Source organism: Erithacus rubecula (genome assembly GCF_903797595.1).
Source record: "Erithacus rubecula genome assembly, chromosome: 4".
Lineage (NCBI taxonomy): Eukaryota > Metazoa > Chordata > Aves > Passeriformes > Muscicapidae > Erithacus > Erithacus rubecula.
In genome coordinates, this window is record NC_136686.1 from 18,616,337 (window position 1) to 18,634,674 (window position 18,338).

The 18,338-nt window shown below is 45.3% G+C and overlaps 1 protein-coding gene across 3 annotated transcripts; it reads right to left on the reverse strand.

Moving 5' to 3' along the window:
* Nucleotides 1-224: 224 nt before the first annotated feature.
* Nucleotides 225-16,771, reverse strand: PRDM4 (PR/SET domain 4). Of its 3 annotated transcripts, none has more exons than XM_079303620.1 (11): nucleotides 16,631-16,771; nucleotides 14,663-14,796; nucleotides 13,831-14,016; nucleotides 11,030-11,824; nucleotides 7,847-7,996; nucleotides 6,534-6,652; nucleotides 5,705-5,790; nucleotides 4,604-4,731; nucleotides 3,738-4,052; nucleotides 2,403-2,571; nucleotides 225-1,373 (listed from the first exon to the last, which is right to left on the reverse strand). In XM_079303620.1, the coding sequence occupies exons 1-11, from the start codon at nucleotides 16,660-16,662 to the stop codon at nucleotides 1,064-1,066; spliced, it is 2,424 nt and encodes an 807-aa protein (XP_079159746.1). In that variant the 5' UTR covers nucleotides 16,663-16,771; the 3' UTR covers nucleotides 225-1,063. The 3 variants fall into 3 exon arrangements, with proteins under 3 accessions (XP_079159746.1, XP_079159747.1, XP_079159748.1); XM_079303621.1 differs by lacking the exon at nucleotides 16,631-16,771 and adding an exon at nucleotides 16,256-16,400; XM_079303622.1 differs by lacking the exon at nucleotides 16,631-16,771 and adding an exon at nucleotides 15,865-15,883.
* Between the last annotated feature and the right edge of the window lie 1,567 nt (nucleotides 16,772-18,338).

The window sequence follows — 18,338 nt, forward strand, 5'->3', positions numbered from 1 at the left end:
AACAGAGCACAGCTGAATCTTCTTTTGCAGCACAGCCAGAGGAGTGACACAGCAAATCTAGAGTTCTTTAGCTGCCCCAGTTCAAGGAGGTGCTCCTATACATACCATGTCCCAGGAAAGCTTGGGAGAGGCAGATGATTAAAAAGTGGTATTATTTCTCTTAGCATCATTATCAGAAATAGAAACATTCTTTTTCAGCATATGTAAATATTAAAAAAAGAACATTAGAGAAGAGCCACATTTTTAATTATTTCAAAAGAAAACAACCAAGTGTAATAATTTCATTCCATAAATAATATTAGCAGCAAACCCTCCCATCATTCTAGGTGGTAAAAGGTTTACAGCACAAGGAGTAACACATACTGTAAACACTGCCTGATAGTCTGTAAGCCCCTTCCTTACTGAGTCCATACAGTTTACCTGCTTCCATGGTCTGTGAACTCGAAGGAGAAGAGCAAATAACCATTCTCCAAAAATCAACATTTGATTTCTGTAGTGGGGTAATTATTTTGTATGTAAGTGCTGATTTCACTGGCCTTTTTTTTTCTTTAACCGGAAGGTTTTAAGAAGGAAACCTGAGCATTGAGAAGTCTTTGCTTTGTGCCAAACCACATCCTTCAGTTAAAGTTTAAAAATACATCAACAGCCACCACCATTTCTTCCTTGTCCCTCTTCATGTCACACCTTGGGCAGTTAAGGACAGTTGGCTTACAGGTCACTGCAATCCCTCAGCTACATTTCTGGTTCATGGCTTCTTTGCTCCAAGGGCTGTGTGAGGTGTGTCACGGCACTGGATGGATTAATCTTGAGTGATTTGGAGAAGTATGCACAGCATGTGTGAAAGAAATCTTGCCTCACATTTCCTTCTTAGCAACTCTTCACTTGTAGGTGCATGATCCAGTCTTTTTCAGTGTTCTGGCTACAGATTCTATTAAGTGGTGGTAGTGTGGAGACAAAAACAGAAGGAAAACTCCTCACCTGACATACACTGGTGACTGGGGAAACAAGGAAGAGGGTTTTTCCTTGCCTACTTATAATATCCAAGAAAGTTTTCCTCTCTTCTTCATTTGTGTCCAGAGAGAACATCACCTGTTGAATAGACTCCATTGTTAATCCTACAGTCTTCAGTCCTCATAGAGTCTATTAATTCCTCCTCTGAATCCTCCTCCTCTTCCTCCTCTGGGGCTGACAGGCTGGATGTGGGGCCTTTACATATTTTTAAGTGTCGAGTGAGGTGGTATTTGGTTAGATAAGCCTTGGAGCATTTTTCACAGACATAGTCCCTCTTTCCTTCATGTGAATTGAGATGCTTCTTCAGGTGATTTGTCCTCAGGAAGAGCTTGTCACACTTGGGGCACTTGATCTGCCGTTCTCTGAAAGACACAAAAATGTGAGTTTGCTCCTGCCACAAAGCAGCTGGTGTTAAAATGCTGTTAAGGTCCATGTTATTGCAAGGACAGAGATACTGCCTTTGATGAAAAGGTCAGTTTCCTTCCCAACCTGCAGAAAGGGGGGTGGGAAGGAGTCAGGGAAGAACAAGGAAACAAGGATGCTGCATATAAACAATCCTCAGTCTAAATGCTAAGCAGAGGAGCTTACCAGACTGCAACAAATTCTGTAATGACACTGCAAAATACCTCCCAGCAGGAGTGCTCCTGGCTCAGGCTGTAGGAAGCAGCAAAGTGAGTCTGTGTTTCTGTCTACCTCTGTCTCATTCTGGCTGCACTACACTGGCTCCTAGGCAGCATAACAGAAGCAGCAATGGATTCCAAGAGAGTACAAAAAACAGATGCTGAAAATGAAATAAGCAAAGGGACTAGCTTTGGGCAAGCAGCTTTCAAGGAGGACCTTGGACTGGGAGTAAAGGTACAGGATGGAGAGATTCTCAGAGCAAAAGACCTGGCCTGGCAGAGGTCTGTGGGTAGGATTCTGTCTACAGGAGGAGCAGGAGAGCAAGCACTTGAGACCTGAGGGAAGGAAAGGGCTGGGAATGGCTGCACCACACCTCTACAGCAAACAGGCAGAGTTCACTAACAAGGTACTAGGTGACAATAGCACTGAGAAACTTGTCTTTTGTGGTCACATTGGGATGTGGAAACAGCTCTCAGCAAAGAATGAAATGTAAATCAAACAACCCCCCTTCTCTTCAAAATGATGAATTCTCTGGACTGCCATTTCACAACACAAGGAGCGTGCTTGGAATTTACTGTGTCACTGGAATATTGCAAACACTAAAACTCCACAACTGCAACTTTGTCTAGACTGACTTCTCTGTCATTTTAGAGGATGAACCCACCTAGGCTCCCTAGGCCAATCTATTTGCAAACTGGAGATTCTGTCTTGGGCTGTTCCTCTTCACTATTTCTTGCACTGGCCAGCACAGCTCCTGCGAGGTCACTTACTGTGTGTGAGTGAGGACGTGCTGCTTGAGGTCCTGCCTCCGCATGAAGAGCTTCTCGCAGTAATCGCACTTGAGGTTCTTCTCCCCGGTGTGGATGACCATGTGCGACTCCAGGTGAGCCTTCTGCGTGAAGGACTTGTCACACAGGGTGCAGCGGTAATTCTTCTGACCTACGAGCACACAGGGACACCCACGGATCAGCACTCGCTGTCCCAGGAAATGCAGCAAGCAAACAAGCCTGACCATTGCTGAAAAATGGCATTTTACCATGAAGAAAGGCGGATTCTTCGTGAACACGACTTGTTTTCTGCTGCAATTCCTTCAGACTTAGCATAAAAGCCTACTTAGTTCCAATCTCTATTTAGCTATGCAAAATGAACAGGCAGCTGACCTCATCATTCCCAAAACTTTTCATCCCATACTCCATGTCCCCAAGCAAAAGAGCCCATGTCATGATACTGTTTCAAACCACTGATGCCCTAGTGTGATGCACCTTTCTGCATTTCATCCTTCGAAACACTGCTGCTTGTTGTTTCTCCAGTTTTTGTGGTCAGCCAGCCTTTCTTGTGAGGCAGGGTTTGTGCTCCTTGTCCAACCAGCTGTGTCTCCCTATTCTGAACACCAAAACACCCCCCCAGCAGCTCTGTACATTTTTCCACCAAGAGATTCAGGCAAACACCTAAAAACACTAGTCTTATCCAAGATGAATTCTTCAGTAAAAACAATGGTAGCTTCCTTTGTAACAGTAACCATGGTAACCATCTAGTTACTGTACATTAGTACATCCCTATCCTCACAGATTTCCCACAGGAATTTTATCTGATGCCATACTGGAACCCAACCACATTTGATGCATTGCATTGCCTTTGTTTGCAGAAACAATTTCTCATCTAACAAAAACACAGGGACAAACCTCAGTGGCCCTTTGATAACTTCTATGTTTTGTCCCATTTTTCAACTTACCGGTACTTCTGTTATTCTTTCCAGAAATAGTTCAAAGCCCAGCATGCTACTGTGTTCAGACTAAATTTGAATATCTCTTGAATCCCACCCCACTGAGTATTTTGTGGTTGTGAATACCACATTAGTATTTGATCAGTCCATTAAAACTCCTGACTACTGAGCCTACAGCTTCCTGTGCTTGACTTGAGAGCACTGAACTCCCAGTTTTATTCCTTTTCCAGCTTTGTAATTTGAATTTTGTGATTTCCCAATAAGGAATACTGAAAAAAAGAGAGGCAAAAATACCCACACTGTCTACTGCTGGCCTGTAGCTTGACCTCCAGCCTCTCCCCTGTCCTTGCACAGGCACCTGTACAAAGCCCTCAGTGCTCACCTGTGTGGATCTTGAGGTGTGTCCGTAAGTTGCTCGGATCGCTGAAAGCTTTGCTACAGAAATCGCACTTGTGCGGCTTCATGCCCATGTGCCCCATGAAGTGCACGTGCAGCTTGGAAGGGGAGATGAAAGCCTGGGGACACATGGAGCACTTCCACTTCCTTTCCTTGCCGTGGCCTGGCCCGTGGCTGCTGCTGTGGCCCTGACTGGGGAGGTGGCTGTGAATATGGCTGCTCAAATGGGCCTTGAAGTCCGCATAGGAAGCGCATTCCTTCCCGCAGTGGCAGATGTGCACGTCTGGATGCTCAGGGACACCTTTGGGCACAAAAGCATCACTTGTGATGAGGCACACACAGTAAGGCTTAAGAGCCTGAACAAGGACCACCTTAACATTTGGTCTGTGGCAGCAAAGCCAGGTGCAGAGATTTTCACTTAGGTTCTTTTCAGCTCCGGTGTTGCTTTCCAGCTGTTTCAGGTAGGTAATTTGAAATGTTTTGAGGGGCCAAACTTTGGAACAGTTTTGAGTACAGCTCCACCAAATCTAAATTATCACAATCCAAACTGGGGGAGGATTGGAACATCTTCAGCTCCAAAACTCCCTTACCCCTAGATGAACAGAACTAAAACAATTTTTCTTCAAAACTGTGATCTTTTTACTCCTGATCAGTGGAATTAAGTAGGGAAATGTTTCTTTTAAATTATGGCACTCTGTTGTCATTAAATGGAAAAGGAAACTATGACATGCACCTGTGGGAGCTGGGAAGGAACATAATGCACTCCCAAGTCACAGAGCCCAGAGATGGCACTGAAAGGGAATTCAAGCTGGGTAGTCCCTGCAAAGCCAACCTAAGCAAGCTCTTGCTTACCAAGCTGTCGTGCATAGTCCCGACTGTAATAGAAGAGAAGCTCGTGCTCAGGGGGGATGTCCCGAGAGGTGCAGAAGTAAATTTTCCCATCATGAGGATAAGCGACCAGGTTCTGCTCTTCCCGGTTCCTACAGCAACAACAACAGTTAGCCCTTCAGAAGCAATGACTCTCAGAGAGAAGGAGAGGGAAAAAAATAAATAGGAAAAGAGGAAGGAAAAAAAAGAAAAGAAGAAAAAGAAAAAGGGGAAAGGCAATATTCCTATAAAAAGGTAATAAGATCCTCAGCACTTGGCAGCATATTATAAAAACTTTCACGTCTGTCACTTCTGTCTTTCTTTATTAAAGGAAAGAAAAATTAGATCTTGAGAGCAAATCTCCTCCACCAAATGATGCATTTCTCACACACTTCTGAGAAAATTATTAATAGACATTTGAGTGGGTTGAGAAGTGAGTTTATGATCTAAGAAACTACAAAAATCTATGTATTTTCATACACATAGATTCTTCATATACATAGATTCATTTACATAGATATATCCCTTAAGAAATAGAGAATGCATGATGGAAAAAATATCAGTAATGTCTTAAAGCAAAATTATTTTTAAAAAGTTATTTTGAGGACCATTTCCAAGACATGGTCATTCATCTTTTGAAGCAGTATCTTGCATATGTTTGCTCCCCCTATCTGAAACCAGTAAAAGCTCTGCCCCACTGCAGTGGAAGATTAAGCATTATGCTTCTTGACTCCTGCATATAAGAACGATGACATGAACTGCAGGAGAAACCTACTTTGTGTCACAGAGAAGTAAGAAAAGTTCAGCATTTTCAGTGGACCATGGATGGAGCAACACTTAGGCCACTCTGGATAGCTTTCATCACAGACTCCAGAAAGACTGGAAAGGACAGGTCTCACAAGCTGCAGGGGCTCGGAACTTGGCCAAAAGAACTTAGGGACACTTTCCTAATAAAGTATTAAAATCAAAAGGACAATCAAGGTCAGCTTCAGTTGAATGAAGGTCAACCTTCCTTCTCCAGTACAGCTTCCTATGAGCCTGCAGCTCAGACTCAAAGCTGCTTAGCACAGTACAGGTGGCTCTCACCTGGCTTTGCGTACGAACATCATCCAGTTACATTCATTTTCATCAGTTGTGATGACACAGAACTCCAGGACGCCGTTGTGATAGAGCTACCAGGAAAAACAAATGCAACCTTAGGACAAAACACAGCACCAAATGCAGTGAAAGCCAGCCTCTTTCTTCAAGAGAGGATGTATCCACCTAGAACAAGTCAGGAAGTCTCCATCGCCACTGCCAACAGCACAGCCCTGTTTTCACTCCTTCCTTTCCTCTTCACACAGGCACCTTGACCTCCTCTAACCAGGAGGCCAGAAAACCTGTTTATCAGCATCTTTCTCACCTTTACCTCCCAGCAGAAATGAATTTGGCTGCTTTTCTTACAAACCAAGTCTCGTGGATAACAAAATGTGGGCAAACAGTACAAGTTTTATTTATATAGGTCAGATTTACTTTCTGAAAATGAAATTATGGAGGAAAGAAAGCTTTACATTTGCTTTCCTAAAACAAATCACTCATCACCTGGGGGAATTTTCAATGAACAGAGATACAAAACAAACAAACAACTGCTGCCGAGTAATTCATATACAATCTCTGCTGCAACTCCACACAAATACTGAAACCACATACAGCCCTTTAAAAGAGAAGGCATTAAAGAAGCATTTTCTACTTCAGGACTGACAACCAGCATAGTGCAAGGTATACACCTCTGCTATGCTGATACTAAGAATTAAACCATTACACTGCACTACTTTTGACTTTTGGCAAGGATGATAATGTTCAAATGGCTGTCATGTGGTAGCTTTCACCACATAAAGGCATGCTGGCAGGCCCTGTGAGCTCTAACACCACTGACCTTCCAGATGTGACTGGCTGCTTTGTCTGTCCAGTCAGCCACCTCCAGGGAATGGCTCTGCTGCCCGATCAAAGGTCCAAAACAAGTCCTCACAGGAATGGTTTCTCGTGTCCACACACCTACCATTAGAAGACCAAAATCTGAAGAAATCAATTATTTAAACAACTAATCTGCATAATAAAGAAGTAGGAGGCTTATGAGATAATGCTCCAGAGGTACTATCTATGCATTAAGATCATCAAAGCTTCTACTTCACATGTGGAACACACCTATGGCAGAGACAAGAACCACCACCACCACGTGACACTAATGGGAGCCGCTTTGGCGTCATTACAAATAGTTATTTGGTCAAAAGCAAGTCATTTACTTTTCAGTAAGCTATAAAACTAACATCCTAGCTATTTGTACCAATAAAAGTTCTCATGGCACTTTCTGCAGAAGCAGAAAATACTAGTTTCAGTAACTACATTTTGCCTACCTAATCCCCAGGAATTTCCAGAATTGTTGCTGGGCATTGTTAAGCAGCTTCTGCATTTCTCCCCAGAGGCAGCTGTATTTCTGTCATGGGCAGAGGGATTCCTGCGTGTATATTATTTATTATTAAACACTTATATATATATAGGTCTACATGAATACACTGAAGAGCTCTTAGGAATAAACTGGAAACTAGTGCAGCTTGAAGAGAACAGATGTCATCTACTCTCAACAAGCAGCATCACTAAGCAAGCCAATAACCACATTCTTCTCTAGCCTTCAGATCCTTAGGGTACTGCACTGTACTCTTCGATTTCCAGGTGGCAGTGATGTGCAATACAGTAACAAGGTCCAAATCCAGTGACAAGGTCACAGTCTACATGTCAAATGTAAATGAAGCGGGGAAGAAAACAGAGGCACTCGTGATCAATACTCCAATGAGAGCACCCAGAAGGTAGCAAATTAAGCAGATGAACAAGCAGACAGAATTCTCCTCTATTTCTTCTAATTGTCACCTTCCCCCAAACTGCAATTGCTGCATTGTTTTCTTACCAAAGCTGTGCCTGGACTGTTTAACACGACAAAAAACCACCATACCTTGTGTGACCTTAAGAAGTGCCACACTCTGTGGCAGCAGCCCTATGGTATAGCTGAAGTCTAAGCAGTAACCAGGCCACAAGGAGCTCTTGGATAATGTAAGTCAGGGTGATTACAGAAGAGGGAATCATCTCTCTCTTGCGGTGTTTCTTTCCCACATTAATCTCCCCGCGGTTTTGGATTTCAGGCAGTGAGTGCGCTTTGGAGTGCTGCGGGGCAGGGCGCAGTAACCTGATCCTTACCCGCCTCAGCTCCCATGATGGACTGCCGGAGCAGCAGCTGCTTCGGGAGGGACAGCCTGGCCCGGCTCTCGATTGGGCTGTCGGGGACAAAGGTGACGGGCCCGTGGTCCGGGCAGTCTGACGGATACGCCTTGTCACACAGCGTGCACCCTGCAGAGACAGGAGGGGACAGCAGGCATTACAAGCATGCAACAGCTCCTACCAGCGTGCTTCGGCTCAGCTCCTGCCAAAAGCTGCTTCTGTCACGTTCAACTTGTTCACTTCTCAGCTTTTACTCAGAAGAACATGGACCACGTTGTTACCGTCAGGTGGGCACGGACATACATGTCAGTTTCAATCCCATTCTGATGTGAGGATCTCCACCCACCTTCCTAATGCTATTGATGACCTGATGACATTGATGACCTAGACTCCAGACTATTCCTGCAGGGGAATCTAGCAATGGGACAGAGCCCACTTTTCATCAAAGCTACTGCAAAATAGATTACAACCTCCCCACTGCTGGTGGTAATGCAAGAGCCAATTTCACTCTGATCACAAGTGACATGAATTCTACTGGCAGAAAAATCTAAGACAAACAAAACCAAACTCCTTCCAACTGGTTACATTTTAAGAATTAACCAGAAACACTTCTTGCATGTAGAACCTCAAGTATATCCACAAAAAAGGACTAATAAGGTCATCCTTCTAAAATTTTTCGAATGTGAACCACAAATCCCCTTACCTCCATTTAATGTAAACCACAGCAGCAAAACCTGACCTCACTGCTGCTTTTGAAGGTCTCACTGCAGTAAACTCATGCAGTGTGAGTATGCCACTGAATGCAACAAAAACAAAAGCTCAAGAAGAATCAGTGGTGTGGCTTTCCCAATTTGACATTCAGCAGAAAAACTGTTATAAAAGAAACCAGTCAGTCCTCAGTCTAATAAATCTGAGGGAAAGTACAGCATAAAATGCTCTCTAAAGTATTACAATTTCATCTAGAAAAATGATGTCATTTTAGTTCTCTGCACATGGAGCAACCCACACCTACTCAGCAACCACTCTCCTGATAAATAATTTTTCTTATTCTGAAGAAAGATGTCCAGGTAAATTAATCAGGATCTCCACAGACCATCTTTGGCCTCTGGATGGCCCAGCTCCAGTATGAAAGCCCTATCACAGAAGTAGCCCCCAGCAGGCCTGAACAGCAGCTCCGTCCTTACAAGCTTAAAGATATTTTCCAGATACTTTCCTTGACAAACCAGGGTACCAGAATTTGACATCATATAAAGTACAGCTTATGCAACTATACATTAACAGATAGGAAAGTACTCCAAAAATTATTAGGTAGAGCCTATGTAAGCATTATTTCATGTGCACAGGTGACATGTAGGAGTAAAGCAACAACAGGCAGACCTGAGTAATGAGAATCACTGTGTGGAACAGCTGCTTTTAGGCATTGCCTGGCACACACCCACTATGGATCTGTGGACCAGCTCCAAGGAGAGGCAGAAGAAGAAAAGTTTTAGGCATGGGACATTTCCACTGTGAGAAGTTCAACCATTCATACATTCTTAAGATGCTGGAAAACAAAAAATCTCATATTCTGCAGAAAGTGAAATGCACTTTCCATTACTGTCCTTGCCCAATCATTAAAAAAAGAGAACTGTCAACAAAGGTGACCAAAAAAACCACTTCTTAAAAGTTTTGCAAGCATGCAGGACTGTAGCAAAGGTACACTTTTTTACTTCCTGCTTAGGATCAAAAAGTTTTCTGAAAAAGGCCCTGACTCCTGCTATCTCAGTGAGGAAAAACCACTAAGGGGCTCTAAAACAACTCCTTGTCCTTAGCTGTCACCTGTCTGGACACAAATTCCTGTTTATTCAGATGAAGTTTAAAAACATCAACAAAAAGTTAAAATTTAAACCTTTCCAAGTCAAGAATCTGTTTTGCAAATCACATGCAAGCACAAGGCATGCAGCAGCCACTTCAATGTCCTACCAAAGGGGAGCATCATCTGGAAACAGCTTAGGAATATTTTAAGGATAACAACAAGAAGCTGGCACATCAAATCTCACTTTTAAGAGAGTAAAATAAATCATTTCACCACAATCATGGACATCACAGTATTCAGATCACTATTTGTTCAACATGCAACAGATGCTTGTAGGAACCTGAGTACATTGACTGTAAAACTCTTCCTCTAGGAGTTGTAAATTCACCATAGTTCTATGCTCACCTGATTTCAAATTGTATTTTTTCCAACAGAATGAAATCTTAATAAATTAAACCAAATGTCTGTCTGACTAGACACTTTACACTGAAATGCACCTCTCTCCTTGCTAACTAAGTCACTGTATCTTTCAATTTCTTAAAATATGTTCTGCAGACAAAGCAAGCCATTAGCTTCTGGCAGTTGTAGGGCCAGACTGGATGAAGAGCAGCACTCAGCAATACTACCACAGATAATAAAAATTAATGTAAAAGCTGGCCTTATGTTTCAGTGGCAGGAAGCCAGACATCCTGCAGGTCAAAGTTCAAATACCTCTCCCAGCAACTAAGAACATCTCCTTGAATGATAACAGGACTGGCAATACAATATCCAGTGCTCCTCTCTTCCTATGAGAACAACTAACCTCTGGACTAAAGCCCTTCAATGAGAATAATTAGAAATATTATAAAGTTCCTTCCCTCTCTGCTCTTTTTTTCCTGTTTTGAACAACACTTTCATGATGATTGTTCATGGTTTAATATAAATTTTACAAAATCGGATAATGTGATACTCAATAATTACACCCATTTGATAAAAAGTATGGATTGTGGTAGTGTTGTGTATTTTTAATGGAGCAAGAAAAGTCACTTGTGATGTGACTTATAAAAACAGAAGTCTCATTGGAAAGGATATCAAGCATATCCACCAAATCAAGAGCTTCATCAAGATTCAGCTTCCAACCTCATGGCAACATGGGAAATGGACACAAAGATAATTGTGCTTAAACATCCTACTAGATCTTCTACTACTTCCAACTACTGTTGTTTCAGAACGGTTAATCTGGCACTGCAGATGTTTCAAATTTTGGACTTGTTAAACTACTGGTTTTTTCACCATAAATACGTATGACTAGCAACCAGATTCCTGCCACACCAGACAATAGCTACATGACAAACCCTGCCCCAAAAAAGCAGGAAATGTCCACTCACATATGGTAAACAAGGTTGCCATGTTCTCCTTGTTGGAATTGGAGTCTTCCATTTGCAGAGATGACGGTACAAAGGCAAGATTGTCTGCAGACACATCGACATGGCTTGGCCCCATGGCTACTTCCTGACTTATGGAAGACACTGCCACAGGCTCCAGGCTGAGGCCCACTTCATGCAAGGCTACTGAGTCCAGGGAAGCGAGGTTGTGTGAGGTAGGGAGCGCCACACTCACGGAGCTGGTGCTCATGGCCACAGTATGAATGGGGTCATTTAGCGCGCTGTCCGATATCCCCGCCACCCGCCCGGCCATGTGGTCGGGTTCCATGACAACAGGGAGTTCCAAAGTGCTGCCGTGAATGGGAATGACAGCGCCGTGTCCCACAGCGTCCGACGGCAGGTTAGTCCCCACTGCGTCTACGGCTAAAGGTTCGTGGCTGCGGGAGCCGCTCGGGATCTGCGCGTGATCCCCGGCTACGTCATCCATGGTAAGCTCCTCCGTCATCCCATCTGTAGAGATGGGGCTGGTCACCCTCGAAACGCTCTCCATGGTGATTGTAGTATCCAGTGCTACCTCGTGGCTGTCACTAGGATGCAGGTTTTGGGGACCATGTGTGCTCACTGTGCGGGAGTCCATGGAGACAATCCCTGGTTCCAGCCCCACGGTCCCACTGGGCTGGTAGGGGTCCAGCGCTGAGGGATTGCTGGAGACTGACAATGCTGGATTGCTGTCAACATTTATAGTGTTGGGATGGATGTACTGAGGTGGTGGTCTGTCAGCCAAGTAAGATAAAATACCTGACAGGAAGAGAGGGAGAAAAAGAAGGGAGTTGAGATTATATCAGTTTTCAAATCTTGTATAAAAATCAATTGAAGCATAGTACACTGAGACCCAGATCCCTGAAGACATGTTCTCTACATTAATTCCAATTAAAATCCACTAATTCTAAAACATGGCTCACAAACATATGCAGGCCTAACACTCTTGTCAAAGTAACACCTGACAATTAATTCAGAGTTTTCACCCAACAGAGAAAGTCTCTAGTTATTTCTCAAACTCTGAACAGCCAAGCTAATGGCAGAATTCCACCAAGGCTGCTGATTGAAATCAGCAAAGATTGAATCAGAATGAGGTTCCTCACATTTTAAGCTTAGTATTTCATTCCCAAGAAATAGCTCACAAAGGATGAAGGACTGCTAGTGGAATCTGTAATTTGGTAATTCTTGGTTCTTCGCTAGAAGCAGAAACAATTCTCCAGGACACATAATTTTTGCTTAGGTATTCAAGTTTTAACAATGACTACTTCCTTCCTCTAAGACTAAATGTCTAAGACTAACTGTCCATCTCAGAGGCCATCAATTGCAATCCTGAAGGACAAAGACAAGTTCTCTCCAGATTTCATGAGTCATCTGCTCTCTTTCCTTACATGAAAGCATGTTGTTTCTCCTAAAACAAATGTTTGGCTGAATTTAAATCAGAAACCTACCACCTTTTCTGGTAGTTCTGGGAAGCTTCTCAACATCAAACAACCTTGAAACTTAAGAAACACTAAACTGTGTTTATATACTAAAAACAAACCAAAAAATATTTTTGGAAGAAATACAACAGCACATTCAAGTAAACATTATTTCCAGCAGAGACAGAGGCAGATTTTTGCAGATTCTGCAAGATCTGATTCAGCATGTTTCTTTTTAGCCTTCAATCCTATGAGCCACTTGTTCCATAAGAGTTTTCCATTCAAATTTGTTATTACAAGGACACAGGCACAGATACTTTCTACAGCACAACAAGCCAAGAAATGAATAGTTTAATTTCATCAGCTGCAGCAAATATTTCTGCATGCAATGCTGTCTTGTGGCTCGAACACAGAGGATCCTTGATGGCAGCAAGATAACTGACAGAAGAACCTTATGAAACATCACAAGAAGATTATTCCATCTCAGAAGAACACCAAATACCTTTGGTCCTAGTGCACAGTCTCCTTGCCTACTCCTTGGCCACTGAACAGCCAGGCATTCAATGCAGTAGGAAAGGTTACTCCTAAGCAGCTGGCAAGTTCAGCCATCAATCAACAGGTAGCTGCAGGAGACCTGGGCTGCTACAGTTTATTCCTAACCCAGGCTGAACCAGCAACACTCAGTGAGCCACCTTGAGGAATCTTAACTACCCCCTCCACCCTGTCAATCTTAGCTACCAAACAAAACCAGGACTGCATTTGAAGTTCCAATTTCTGTGTTTTCATACACTAACATGTAAAATTCTACATCCATACTCCAAAGCACATGTGAGAAAGGACTCAAGATAGAAATGTGTTACGCCTTTGGAAATCAACCTTGAACAAAAATGAACAAAAAATGTGCCATGGATTAAATGGGTAGGCAAGTGCCCAAAACCACATCTGATGTCTTGGCCTCTTTGAGCTTTGAACTACTGTGACCTCCCATTATGCACATATTAAATATTGCTTCAGACTACAGGAGAAGAAAAATAGAAGCAACTTCCAAGCTACAAGCCATTGGAAACATAAACCAGGCACGCTTTGTTTTCTGTTAATCCTAAAATCAAAGCAGGAGGAGCAATCAAAGGTTAGGTTTAAATAGAAAATGCCCTGCAATTCTTTTCATACACAAATACGGAAACAGATACCTTAAAATAAAGGTGTGTAAGTGACAACAGTCTCCAGACAAACTCAGGAAAACAACAGCTCTGCCAAACTGTCAGTCATGCCTGCTTCAGGACAGAAACAGATCACTCTTAAAACAGTTTCTCTTTCTGTTCCCATCCATCAGTACAGAGCACTTACCAGGTAGAATGTGTCTGAAATAGCTGCTCTCCAGGTGAGGGTATGGTGGTGGAGGTAGGGTGTAGTTTCTCTCTGGTATACCACACATCACTCCTCGATCCCCAATACCCATTGGGAGCATCAGAGACAGAGCAGAGGGCAAGGAACTCAAGGAGGGACCCAGGTTTGGAATTGCAACAGGCAAGCCTGCAAGAGAAAATGCCCATTTGAATTCAACTGAATTCCCTGAGTTCATGAACATATGAGCTAGCAAAGACTAAATTACTAATTCCCCAGGAGATCTTGCCCTAAGGAAATACAGCATGGCACTATCCAAGTAAGATGCCAGGCATCAAAGAAAGGATCAGTTCTCACAGCACTGAGAGGCATGCCTGAACATGGCTAGATCTTTTTTGGTCCATTTTGTAGGGCTTGCTTCTTTCTGACAATTGTAATGGACTTCTGTCTGTGCAGCCCCCTGGAAAGAAGAGCCATGAAAACAGTTTTGCTCTACAAGTGACTTTTCATCTGAGAGAAAATGAGACATAGATGAAGACAGATTTCCAGCTACAGCTCTAATTTCAAAGGATTCTGATACTACTCATCCATAGTGCAAAGCACCCTGTTAAAACAAAACAAGGCTCCCACTAAAGTGTAAGCCTAACTTGTGCCTTTTGCTTTGCCCACATAAGCAACGATTTATGGTTTCCCCTTCCCTAACTCTGCATCATTTCACTACCTACAGAATGACTTGCTATCAGAGCAGGCACTGCTGCCTAGTTATGACCACTGCTGTGACAGCAGAACACAGAGCAGGAGCTGCAATGCCCCCTGTGGGACCCTCCCCCATTACCTGGTGCTGGTATGGCGTTGTGAGTGGGTGATGCTGCCAAGCCCAAGTGACTTCCTGAGACTGGCAGGGCATTGCTCACAGAGGAGGAGGTCAGCTGGTCCATTCCTACAGGACTCAAGTTCATTTCATTCATTCTGGAGACAGGGAACAGAGAGAGGAGCAGGAAAAAGAAACAGATGCAAAAGCATTCCTGATTACTGACTGTACTGTGGTAAGGAAAGGTTGAGCAAACAAACTAAAAATCTGATATTGGCATATATAATCTCTGCTTTAAAAAGCTATGCATAAAACACATCAGCTACTCACATGGTCATCGCATCATGATCAATACACACTGATCATATTAGACAGCAATAATCAGGATTAAAAAACAGTTCAAAGAGTAATCAGCCATAGCTTCTTCCATGCCATCCAAAAACCAACTCTTACTCCTAGTAGTAAAAGCCACTGTGATTAAACTGTTGTGAACACAGATCCATTTACAAGCTGAATGTCAGAAATATTCAGACAACAGCACCTGATTCATATTTCCTGACTTCTGGACATCACATCCACATTCAAAATGCAAACTCTGGGGGAAAGATCACTTCACAGTGGTAACAGACACACAAGCTCTAATTGCCCATCAGTTCAAACCTGGCCAATAGTGACAAGAGTTGCCACTGCAGAACAGCCGAAGCACAGTTTAACAGAGTGCCTCAGTCAGGTTCTACCCGCCCCATCACATTAACCACTGGCACCACGGCTGCCATGTTACTTCAGCCATCAACTGCACTGCTCAAGTGGGCACACACCACACGGGCAGCTGCAGGAACCGCCCAACACCCCAAACCCTCAGCCTTGGAAGAAACCATGTCAACCTGGAGCACATGTGTCTTTTGGGATGTCCTGCACATGCAGCCCAAGCCAGTCCACGGGGATGGGGACACCATGGAGACACGGTCCACTCACACTTGTCACATCTCTGCAAGCGGTGCCAGCCCGGCGCTCCTACCCACACCCAGGTGCAACCAGCAGCTCCCAGGGCAGCCGGGGCAGCTGTCCCCACAGCAGGCACACTCAGCACCCCCAGGCTGACCCAGGCCTCCCGCATGGCCTTTGCCAGCAGCAGGCCCGAGCGCTGCAGTCCTGATGGACAGCCGCAGCTCGGGCTGCCACTCCGCAGGGAAGGGTACCGCTCATCCAGGAAAAACCCAACTCACGCAACTTAACAGCACAAGATCTCCGCACGGAAGGGGCCCGTGAGGAACACCGAGCCCACTCGCAGCTCCTCGCAGACCACCTGCCACCCGAAGGGCTGAGCCAAAAACGGAGCCGCCGAGCCCTGCCCAGCCTTGGCACCCGCCGGCCGCCAGGGACGGCTCTGCAGGGACGGGGCCGAGGGCTCCGGCTGCCCGGAGGGGCAGGGCAGGGCATTCCCCCCGGCCCAGGCGGCTGCCGCGATGGCGATGCCCGACCGAGGGAACCACCACCCTGGCCCGGGGCCGAGCCTCGGGGCCCGCGGGAGGCGCCGGACTCTTGAGGGACCCCTCCGCCGCTCGGCCCCCGGCCGGGCGCTCCCCGCCCGCCCCGCCCGAGCCCCGCGGCGCTCACCTGGGGTGCATGGGGCCGGCCGGCGGAGCCCCGCAGCCGCATCAGGGCCCTGCGCCCCGGCCCGCCGCCTGCCCCCGGCCCCGGCTCCGGCCCCAGCCTCGGCCCGGCCGCAACCCCCACCACCGCCGCCGCCGCCTCATGGGCGGGACCGGGCGGCGCGGGCCCGGCGGGCGGGGGAGCGGAGGGAGGCGGGGATGGCGGAGGGAGGGGGCCGGGGCCGCTTCCGCCGCCGAGCGCCGGAGCCAGGAAGCGGCGGCTCCGCCCGGGGCTCGGCCGCTCCCGCCCGGGCCGCGCCGGCGCCGGGCCCGGAGCCCTGCCCCGAAACCCCGGGCCGAGCCCTGCCCGGCGCTTCCCGCCCAGGGGTGCGGTGCTTACTCCGCTTTCCACTCGGCATTCCCACCCCGCATTGCCAGCTGGCTCACTGCGTTCTCATTGCACCCTCGTAGCTGCTGTCATTGCGTTTTGTGTCCCGTCAGCCCGTACGTGCCCAGCTGCGTTCTGGACACCGTCGCTCAATTGTGGTCGATCATACGTGCAATTCTGGCCAGGGTGGCATTGCTAAGGAATCTCTGGCTGTGTGCAGGCAGTTCTGCGGTTCGCCTTCGCCTGCGACACGCGGGCAGTCATCCTGTGCTGCTCGGACACCGATGGGGTTCGCTCATTCATTGGTGCCCCGTTAAACGAGCCGTCCCTCGGTTGGAGGTCTGCACAGCAGGAAATTCAAAGTGTTCTTGTGCCTGCTCTCTCTCGATCTAAACAACCTAAATGTAGGACCTGTAAGGATCATTCCATGGTCTAAAGAGCCTAAATGTAGAGGTCGTTTTAGTTCAGTACAAACCCATCTATTCTTCTGGTGGTGCAAACATACTCTCCTCCTTTGGCTTTGTCAGAAAGTTCAACACCATGTATACACTTGTTTTTCAAGCTCTCTCTGTAGCTGAAGGAGGGAGATAGTTTGCTGTAGAGAGTGCTTCATCCCATCCTGAAGTAGATGTCCGAGATGTGTGAGAATTTTCTTTCTGTGTCTGTGGCCTGAAACGGGCACCTACATAATGGGTTTAGTCTAAATTTCTAAAGGATTACGTTTAGGCAAAGTAAGCCCGGGTCTCTGTCATTGATGACCCAAAGAGTGACCTTATTTAGTTTACCATGTGTCCCACAACCTGTCCTCCACCAAGCTTACCCTTAACCATGGCTAACTGACTATCCTAATTGGCCCACAAAATTATGTCAGCAAGTCAGAAAAGAACTCACCAAGTCCTCAGGTTTTTATAGACTGCTAATCCTGTGATGGGGGCTTTAGGTCTGCTTCATTTTTGTGTGTGTAATCCCACATATCAACATGTTGGTGCTAATACTTTACATCTTTATTAGAACCTACAGTGAATGACTACAAGCCCAAAATTCTCTCTATTCACTTTGCATTCCCTAATAGGAGATGACAGGAGACCTTCCATTTTCAGTTCTCGTTCTTTAAACTTCACGGTCACACTCAGTACATCTCAGTTCTGGCCTGAAGTGCTAGGTTATCCCGTGGCCTCAGCTTGTCTTAATGCCAATTATGATACTGTAATTCTACAGCAGAAGTGCCCTGGCAATGAAATCTTTGCGTTATTTCAACTATCTGAGCTGAAAGTGATACTTTGAGCCTGTGGGCCAGATTGGATGTAGTCATACATAGATAAGAGTATTTTTTCCTACTGTCAAGCATGAGTCCTCTGGGATTCCAGCTTTTTTTGTAGTCACTTTACTCCCTTGAACTAGTGATATCTTAACTACCAGTTTAAAGCAGAAGTATCAAAGGAAGCCAGTGATAATATGATGTGTCACTGAATGAGAAATTAATCTCTGTCTACAGAGATGTATGTGCATGCCCAAGGTATTGTGATAAAAACATATCTGAGAACTGTTCTTCTGCAAGTAAAGATATTTTTTTATATACCAAACACTTTTATTATATGTGAAGTGTTTTGATAAGACAACTGCACTATGTCTCCTGAAAACCTGGTTTATTGACATTTATAGCAGTACTTGCTGCATGAGGAACAAATTGCTGAGCTATTTTTCAAGTCATCTCCAGATC

Coding starts and splice junctions, on each gene's coding strand:
- PRDM4 (XM_079303620.1), bottom strand. CDS start 16,662: ATGCGGGGTGGGAATGCCGAGTGGAAAGCGGA. Junction 7,997..11,029: donor GGCAACCTTGTTTACCATAT/GTGAGTGGACAT, acceptor CTGTCTCTGCAG/GGTGCACGCTGTGTGACAAG. Junction 1,374..2,402: donor CACGTCCTCACTCACACACA/GTAAGTGACCTC, acceptor TGTGTCTTTCAG/AGAACGGCAGATCAAGTGCC.